The sequence below is a fragment of the Seriola dumerili genome, unplaced genomic scaffold, assembly GCF_002260705.1.
Source record: "Seriola dumerili isolate Sdu_G_001 unplaced genomic scaffold, Sdu_1.0 BDQW01000312.1, whole genome shotgun sequence".
Classification (NCBI taxonomy): domain Eukaryota; kingdom Metazoa; phylum Chordata; class Actinopteri; order Carangiformes; family Carangidae; genus Seriola; species Seriola dumerili.
The window spans coordinates 46,296-55,086 of NW_019174567.1; the positions used below are offsets into that span (position 1 = coordinate 46,296).

The 8,791-nt window shown below is 43.5% G+C and overlaps 2 protein-coding genes across 2 annotated transcripts in view; one reads left to right on the forward strand and one right to left on the reverse strand.

Annotated features, from left to right (window-relative positions):
• Window positions 1–1,518, forward strand: part of LOC111231645 (connector enhancer of kinase suppressor of ras 3-like) — a 42,798-nt gene extending 41,280 nt beyond the window's left edge. The window contains exons 18-21 of the mRNA XM_022758836.1: window positions 169–260; window positions 331–472; window positions 551–723; window positions 1,133–1,518. Of these exons, the coding sequence (XP_022614557.1) occupies window positions 169–260; window positions 331–472; window positions 551–723; window positions 1,133–1,312 (587 nt within the window). The 3' untranslated portion in view covers window positions 1,313–1,518. The remainder of the gene's footprint in view (window positions 1–168; window positions 261–330; window positions 473–550; window positions 724–1,132) is intronic.
• A 1,178-nt stretch (window positions 1,519–2,696) lies between these two features.
• On the reverse strand, window positions 2,697–8,379 carry rps7 (ribosomal protein S7). Its single transcript, XM_022758943.1, has 7 exons — window positions 8,305–8,379; window positions 7,527–7,612; window positions 6,645–6,716; window positions 5,922–6,065; window positions 5,065–5,129; window positions 3,492–3,642; window positions 2,697–2,807 (listed from the first exon to the last, which is right to left on the reverse strand). The coding sequence occupies exons 2-7, from the start codon at window positions 7,599–7,601 to the stop codon at window positions 2,730–2,732; spliced, it is 585 nt and encodes a 194-aa protein (XP_022614664.1). The 5' UTR covers window positions 7,602–7,612; window positions 8,305–8,379; the 3' UTR covers window positions 2,697–2,729.
• Window positions 8,380–8,791: the final 412 nt, after the last annotated feature.

Consider the following 8,791-nt stretch of genomic DNA (forward strand, 5'->3'; position numbering starts at 1 on the left):
TCCGAAAGGTCCAAGGTCAACTTCACTGTGACATCATAATGTGCAGTGTTGTGACCATATTTCCTGCACCTTGACTTGTAGGCGGAGGGATACAACATGCAGGTGGTGGTTCTACTTTTCTTCATGTGACTTCTTCTTCCCTTGTTTGTTTACTTGGTTCTCGCTCAGAGTGCTACAGCGAGGACAGCGATCAGGACGCTGACGAGTGTGTGTCGACTGGTTCTCTGGACTCTGAACAGGAAACAGCTGATTGTGAAAACGTGAGTCTCAAAGTTCGTAAAGATGTTTGTTCAGATCCTCAGTGTCTGAAACCTCCTGTGGTTCTGACAGGGAGACGTCCTCCAGCCTCTCTCTGAGTCCTCGCCCTCCATCCCTCCCTCGACGGTCACCATGGAGACGGACAGAGCTGCCGCAGCAGCGTCCGTCCCTCTGATCCATGTCGGAGACAAAGAAGAGGAGGAGGCGGTCCATGGTAAACAGCTGGAACCTCACCTGGTTACCATAGCAACCGCAGCTTGAAGCCACAAACGTCTTGTCCCTGTGTTTGCAGAGACGCCGCCTGACGAGATGGAGAGTCTGTACCGTCACCTGAGGGCAGCCAGCTTGTCTCCGATGGGACGGTCCAGTCAGAGGGACTTCAGGACGTCCTTCATCAGACGATGTAAGAACGACAAAGTCAACGAGAAGCTTCATCTGCTCCGGATCCTCGGGAGCACGTTAAAGGTCAGTCCCAACTCTTCTGTTTTTATTCCTCCGCCCGGCGACGGTCCGAGCAGCAGCCATGTTGCTTTCAGGTTGTCTCATCCGTCTCATTCTCGTGGACACGATATCTCTGTCACACCTTTAAGGAACTTCTTCAAATTTCCATTTAGTTCACACTGACTGAGAAGAGATTAGAAGAAGTGAACTCAGTACAGAGAACTGTGACTCAGCAGCTGTGGAGTAAAGACAGAAAAAAAGTGTTACTTTAGCTTCAGAGTTTTCACTGATGTTTTCACTTGTTTCCAACGGCAACACTCAGCTTCCTCCTTTTAAAGCTTAAGAGTCGCATTAAGTCAAAACTAAAAGCTCCCTGTGGTGAACTCTGTCTGATGAAGTCACCTCAGAGCTCAAACCCTCTCTCGTCCCTCAGGCCAAACAGTTGGAGCTGGCGGCGGTGGAGCAGATCCTGAACGACCCGGCTCTCACGGCGCCCACGTACAGGAAGTGGAGACTCTCCAACCTCGTCCTGCTGCAGGAGATCGGTCAGCACGGCCGGGCGGCGGCGGCGGCGGCAGCAGCAGCAGGGGGCGCTGCAGAGCCGAGCTGCTGACAGGTTTCTGAACAGAGACTCAGGACTCACTCACACCAAAGATACATGTGATGAACACTGTTTTTATTTAATCTGTTCACTCTGAAAGTTTAATCCTCCTGGGACCAAGTGAAGCTGAGACCAAGCACAGGTGATGAACATGTCGATCACTTTCTTTATTATCCAAGTGTTTTAAAGGTTAAAGCTCCAGTTTGTTGCCTCATTCACTCATGATCACTGTTGTTTTTTAAAATATCCAAACACACAATTTGCTTCTTTAAATTGACATTTTAAGTATGAAACAGTGATTTGAACAGAACTCATGGATTCAGTCTTTCAGCAGCTCACTGGCATCGAGTCACAGGAGAGACATAAAAAAAGAATAAATCTATAAAAGAATAAGAAAATGAATGTGGGAGTAAAAGCAGGAATAAATAAAAGAATAAATAAGTAAATACAAACATTTGGAAATATAACGACAAATAAATTAAAAAATACCTTTCCTCCATTGGTTTTGCTTTTCTGTGAAGGCAAGAGAGTAAAAACAAGTGTCTTTATATTTCCACATTTTCTATTTACTTGTTTCTTCCTGCTTTTATTTCCTTTATTCTTTTCTATGGCTCTGCTGTGGTCCTGAGGTTCACACTACGACCTCAGACCAGTGCGTCTCATTCAGACTCTGGAGACAGATTCAGGATTCAAACTGAGCGGGAAAGTTTGGACGTCAGACTGAAGGAACCTTTAAAGTCAGAGGAGTCTGTTGGTGTTAGTGTCAGAACTGAACTGTGGGAAATGAATGAATGAATGTGTCATCATGGAGTGATGCGGCCAGTTTCAGGACCAGATTCATAGGACTTTAATCTTTCGTGATGCTGCCACCTACTAAGTCCTGATTGGTTCCATGCACATTAGCCCCACCCCTAACCAAGTCACTATGTGTTGTCATGGAAGCATTGTGTCCTAGAGCCTGTTGGGAGTTTATGAACAGGAGTCTTTGCGTTTACTGCAGGAACACACTGAGCAGTGGGACCAGCTCTTCTGCTCATGGTTTCAACTCTTTTCAAATGTTCGACATGATGGAATCTAATGTGTTTAATTAGATTAATGTTATTCCTTTGTGTTGTATTTCTGCAGTAAACACTCACATAGCTTGTTCACTCTTGTGTCATTTCACTACATCCCCATCAGTCACATATTAAACTAAATATCTGAATTTACAAAGACACAATGCTCGGCCTCATGAGGCTGCAGAGCTCATGAGTTACTGCAGAGCGGCCGGAGGATCCTGCAGCTGAACCTCGTTCATAAAACAAACAAACTAATTTCATACTTTCAGATAAAAAAAGAAACACAAATCTGTGACCACAGGATCATTTCCTCTACAAGAACAAGACAAACATCAAAGTGACAGTAAACAAATTTATTTTGTCATCTGCATTTACAGCTGGAATTCTGGGAATTCAAACACGACGTCTTTGCCTGTGAGCTTCTTGTACACACCAGAGAAAGTCTCCACCTGAAAGACAGGAAACAAACGTTAACCAGCATCAGTGTGATTTGCAGACACTGATCAGTGTAACCAGGTTTGATTTGATCATTCTGCAGTTTCATGGGCAGGTTGAGATTAAAACAAATTACAGACTCGTGTCTTAACTTGATTATTTAGAAGCTCCAATCGCAGCCAATTTATAATGATACGTGGAAAACATTTGGGAACCAGAAACAGTAAATATCTTGTTTTCTTCTTCAGAAATAACTGGTTTCTTTTCTGTCGATGGACAGACCGACTAATTCAGACTCAACGTTCTGTTCTTCAGTAAGACTAGTGCAGCCGTCGGTCGAACCTCAGCTACATGTAAAACGTATTTTCCCTTTATTTAAATCGCTGCAGCAAAATGTAAAACATAAACAATGTGAATCAATGTGCACTGCATGGTTTAGCTCCCCAGTCACGGCCCCAAAAGGACTCTGGGAAGATGTAGGAATATGCAGGACGCCCGTCCTCACCGGCCGGCGGCCGGGGACAGAGCTTTGTCTCCGACGTTGTGGAACGGGACTGTACGTCTCAGCTCAGAGCTACGCTCCCATACGCCACCAGGACAGAGCCAGGAGAGCAACTCGCTGGGTGTCCACGTCGGGTCACACTGCACCAGCCAATGAAACCACAGACTGCTTTGTGATTGGCTGACACCACACTCACTTTGTGTTCGACGTTGTTCTGCTGCGCCTTGTCCAGGTGGACCTTGATGAGTCGGCTGCTGTCCAGTTTGACTCTGATCCTCTTACCCACGATCTCACTAGGGAACACCAGGTCCTCCAAGATGGCGTCGTGGACCGCGGTCAGAGTACGGCTGGAGGGCGGAGCAAAGAAGAAGTAACGTTAATACTGAACAGCAGCCACCTGCCTTTCTGATGAATCAATCAATCAATCAATAATTCAATAAATATAAAGATTAATCTGCAAATGTTTTGACAGATTAATGTTCAAGGTTTGTTTCTTTACTTCATACAACTGTAAATTAAATCAGGGCTGAAACTCATGGTTTTTGATTGATTAATCTGCTCATTATTTTCACTTCTGATCATTTGGTTCATAAAACAACAGAAACAATCAAGTCCTCAGAGTCAGAGTCTGAGGTGACCTTTGTTTTGTCCAGAGATTTTTCAGAAATTTAACCAAAGTTTTACTTTGACGCTTCGATTCAATAATTGATCAGTTATCAAAACCAAACAGCTGAATAACTTAATGTTTTAAATGTAAACAGAAGGTCTTCACTTTTAACTACATTCTTTATTTGGAGCCCAAATCAGCAGCTCAGGCAAAAACAGTTCAAGAATCTTATGCAAATATAAAATCATTCATTTCACATTGTATTTGTTTCCAAGTCTTAACTCATCTATTAACAGATGTTGTGCACTGCATGGTTTAGCTCCCCAGTCACGGCCCCAAAAGGACTCTGGGAAGATGTAGGAATATGCAGGACGCCCGTCCTCACCGGCCGGCGGCCGGGGACAGAGCTTTGTCTCCGACGTTGTGGAACGGGACTGTACGTCTCAGCTCAGAGCTACGCTCCCATACGCCACCAGGACAGAGCCAGGAGAGCAACTCGCTGGGTGTCCACGTCGGACAAAGACTGGGTTTACGACAATCATCATCTCAGATGCCTGATCAGTTTCAGCACAAATTTAATATAAAAACAACTTTTCTTCCCAAATAGTTGAAAATAATTTTCAGACTTTAAAGAACATTCAGAGTTTTACTGAGGAAAATCAACCATTTCTGACTCAATCTCTATGAATTAACTACTTTAAAGAGATAAAATCACTAAGTCATTTAAGTCAAACATTGTTTCTAAAATGTGGAGATTTGCTGCTTCTTTGTTTAATGTGAAACTGAATCTTATCACAATCTCCTGGAGCTCAAATCGACTCATTTCAAAGTCAAGTCGATTGATTTACATCAAATATCTTTAAAGAAGTTATCATTCAACAGACTTTCAGTTTACCATCAGAATAAAAAAAGATATTTCCATGAGAAGCTGAGAGCAGGGCATTATCTGTATTTTTTAAAAAATTACTTAAATCATTTTGTTGATTGCTTAAATAGTTTTTCTTCATTTTGAGGTTTTGCTTATTGATCAGCTCCACTGCCTGTAACAGTGATAATACCACTGCAGATGGGAGCAGCAGTGACAACCAGAAGAGGATGTTTATAGAAAACATCTATATTAATAGATTTGTTCATTGATCATATGGAAGATAATCTGACTCACCTCCTGGGACGCTTCTGCTTATTCTTTGTGCGGCTTTTCCTGGTGGGTTTGGGCAGAATTCTCCTCTGAAAGTCAAAAACATCCTCAGATTAATCTCCAGTCAGGATTCAAACATTTACAAACAGGATTAAAATAACATATTGATGAACTAAATGAATCTGGTTCAGACTGATGTTCTGGGTCAACACACGTTACAACCTGCTTACACTCGTTTCTCCTGGATTTACAAAGTCAGAAACCTGCTTCATTAACAAATGTTTCCTCTCAAGTTTCAGACTTTCACCAGAAGACGCTCTGTACAGCGTGAACGTCACAGTGCTATCACAACTCAATTTAACCTGTCAGGGGAAATTGTCAGTTTGTTTTTTTAACAGCCTCTTCGGTCAAACTCTGATGTGGAAAAGACAATTCCTCTAAACTGGCTGCAGATCATTGTTACTACAACATACACAGTATAGGTCACATCTTGATGTAAATCAATGTGCACTGCATGGTTTAGCTCCCCAGTCACGGCCCCAAAAGGACTCTGGGAAGATGTAGGAATATGCAGGACGCCCGTCCTCACCGGCCGGCGGCCGGGGACAGAGCTTTGTCTCCGACGTTGTGGAACGGGACTGTACGTCTCAGCTCAGAGCTACGCTCCCATACGCCACCAGGACAGAGCCAGGAGAGCAACTCGCTGGGTGTCCACGTCGGACAGAAACAGACTGAACAGGCTCCTGCAGCACAAACTATCACAACAATCACACCTCATATTTCTACGTGTGTGACGTCACCACAGCAAAAACACTGTAGAGGCCAGAGTTCAGGACACAGTTCCCACTTGAACCCGAGGTGGACATCATCATCATCCTCACCTGTGCAATGAAGACCACGTGCTTTCCACTGAACTTCTTCTCCAGCTCCCTCACCAGACGCACCTGAATCTTCTGGAAGGACTTCAGCTGAGGAACGGGAACGAAGATGATGATGGCTTTCCTGCTGCCACCAACTTCGATTTCCTGGAGACATAAACACAAAAGACTTTAGTTTCAAGGACAGAAAAAACGCAGCCGAACGTCTCCGCTCCAATCCAGCACCAGGATTGTTCATCTACTTGAGCTGATGCAAGAAACCAATATCATTCAAGAGCTGCAGAGTTACCAGGTAAACAAGTGAAGTGGATTTCAGGAATTACAAAACTTCAGTGGAAATGACAAAAGGATAATTTATCTTTACTTAACTGGCTGCAGATCGTTACAACAATATACACAGTATAGGTCACATTTTAATGTAAATCAATGTGCACTGCATGGTTTAGCTCCCCAGTCACGGCCCCAAAAGGACTCTGGGAAGATGTAGGAATATGCAGGACGCCCATCCTCACCGGCCGGCGGCCGGGGACAGAGCTTTGTCTCCGACGTTGTGGAACGGGACTGTACGTCTCAGCTCAGAGCTACGCTCCCATACGCCACCAGGACAGAGCCAGGAGAGCAACTCGCTGGGTGTCCACGTCGGACAGGATGTTTCCATTTCAATATTTTAAGATAAATAACAGCTTCTCAGCCCAGATTTCATTTAAAGAAAAGAAAAGCTCCTACCTTTGCTGCAGTGATGTTCAGCTCTCTCAGCTGAGCCTTCAGGTCAGAGTTCATCTCCAGCTCGAGCAGAGCCTGCAGAGAGACACAGTACAATCAGCCTCAAACATCTGTATCTTTACAGTTTAAAAGCAACTCGCTGATCACATTTACAGAGGCTCGTGGTATTTCAGGTGTTGGTTAAAGTCAGTTTAGTTTCTGATCTGACTCAGGCTTAAAAACTGTGACAGTCAGTCAAGTTCAGTGGATCTTGTCTGTTGATGATGAACAGTACTGTGCAAACATTATAGGCATTATCCATCCTGCAGGGTCTGGCCCCCACAGGGCCCTGAACTCAACATCATGGAGTCAGTCTGGGATCACATGAAGACACAGAGACAACCTGAATCCACAGCTGAACTGAGGCAGGTGTACTGAGGAGAACGGGTGCTTTGATTTTTCTGTTTACTGCACTTTGAACTCAGCTGATAAATTTAGGCTTTTAACAGCATTATTGTTGAAAGCACTTTAAGTATCTAAATCCTTTCACACAGTACTGTACATTTTATTATACAGAAGAAGAAATACACGTACAGATATTACAGTTGCTTCCAGCTTTCAACTTAAACTCTTTGAAAACTTGTACCATGTGGGCTGAAGTCGAGTTTAACTTTTGTCCAAACATCCTTAAATATCCAAGTTCAGTTAATATTGGTGATAAGAGTGAACTCGAGCAAGAAAAGCATCAACACATTTTTATAATGCAATGACATTTTCTACATGTTGTCTACAGGGTGATGATAACTCTTACAGCATCACTTCACAAAACAATCAATCAATCACCTTAACTCACAGCTACTCCCCTCCAATTTAAAGTTAACATGATCTGAACCCTGGTCTTCTTACCTGGGAGATCCCAGACTCGAACTCGTCTGGCTTTTCGCCATTAGGCTTCACTATTTTGGCGCTGGTACTGAACATGGCCTTTGTCTCTGCACAGAGAAATAAAGACATGTGGGTCAAACACACATACAATCCTGGGATCTTTCAACACACTGGACTGACATGAATCCTGGAGGAGCCCCTATCAAACCAGAAGGAACCGCGCTGAGCTAACAGACATACCAGCTCAATGCTAACTGGGAGCTGCGGGCTAACACGCAAGTATGTGATATTAGAATTTGTCTGGAACAAAAATGTTAAACTTCAAGACAAAAAACACACAAATCTAGAGCCGGTAAAATGAAGAAATCAGACTCCGTTAGCAAAAACACTTCAGGTTAACTAAGGTAAGGCAACTTTAGCTATTATAGCTTAGCCGGCTGTCATTTTTTGCCCTGCTAGAATTAGACGGAGAATTTTAAGTAGAAAAACTGCAGTATCTTGTTTTATTTTCCATAAAACAACCCATGAACAGAGATTAATAGATCCAGTCCACCACCTTCTCCTGGGCTGAACACATGCACGGCCTGCTAACTGCTCCCCATCACCAGGACCCATTCACCGGAGCGATTCTACTACGCTCTATTTTGTGCTATAAATCAGCCATCCGCCGCCACAAGCCACATAATCTAAGGTATCAAAGCCTTAACAATGTTTACGGTGCGTGTATTTAACAATTTAACTAAGTTAAAAGACATTTTGGTTCAGAAAAGTCTGGTCACTGGAAAACGGCACGACTAACCTCTGTCAACGACGGCCAAGGAAGAGACCGGAGCATCGCGAGAGTTGTATTAATCCAATGCGAGCGAGCCCAGTCAATATCGCGAGAGCTGCTAGAGTCGCGCATTGAGTGATAATGCTGCATTCAGGGGACAATAGGAAAAGCAGCCGTTACTCCCTTGTGTTTATGTATTTGTAGCAGAAGCCAGACACAAACAGTGGATAGCCCCTGCAGAATTATCCGAACTTGTATTAGTGTTGATATCCTGCCCACAGTGTTTTGACATGCCGGTAGTTCTTTCCATAAAGTGGGAGATATCTGATTTTTTTTTTTTTTTTTTTTTATTTACTTATTTTTAGATATCAGAAATTTAGGTTATCCCCCAATCGTAGGTCGTAATTACGATTTAAACGATATGCCTGAATGCAACACCAAAACATCGCGAGAGTATACGCCTATTACACTGGTTGCCAACCGCCGTAAAAAAAGACTAAAAAGAAGAACATCG

Coding starts and splice junctions, on each gene's coding strand:
- rps7 (XM_022758943.1), bottom strand. CDS start 7,601: ATGTTCAGTACCAGCGCCAAAATAGTGAAGCCTAATGGCGAAAAGCCA. Junction 6,717..7,526: donor TCGAGTCTGGGATCTCCCAG/GTAAGAAGACCA, acceptor GTCTCTCTGCAG/GCTCTGCTCGAGCTGGAGAT. Junction 6,066..6,644: donor TGAACATCACTGCAGCAAAG/GTAGGAGCTTTT, acceptor TTATGTCTCCAG/GAAATCGAAGTTGGTGGCAG.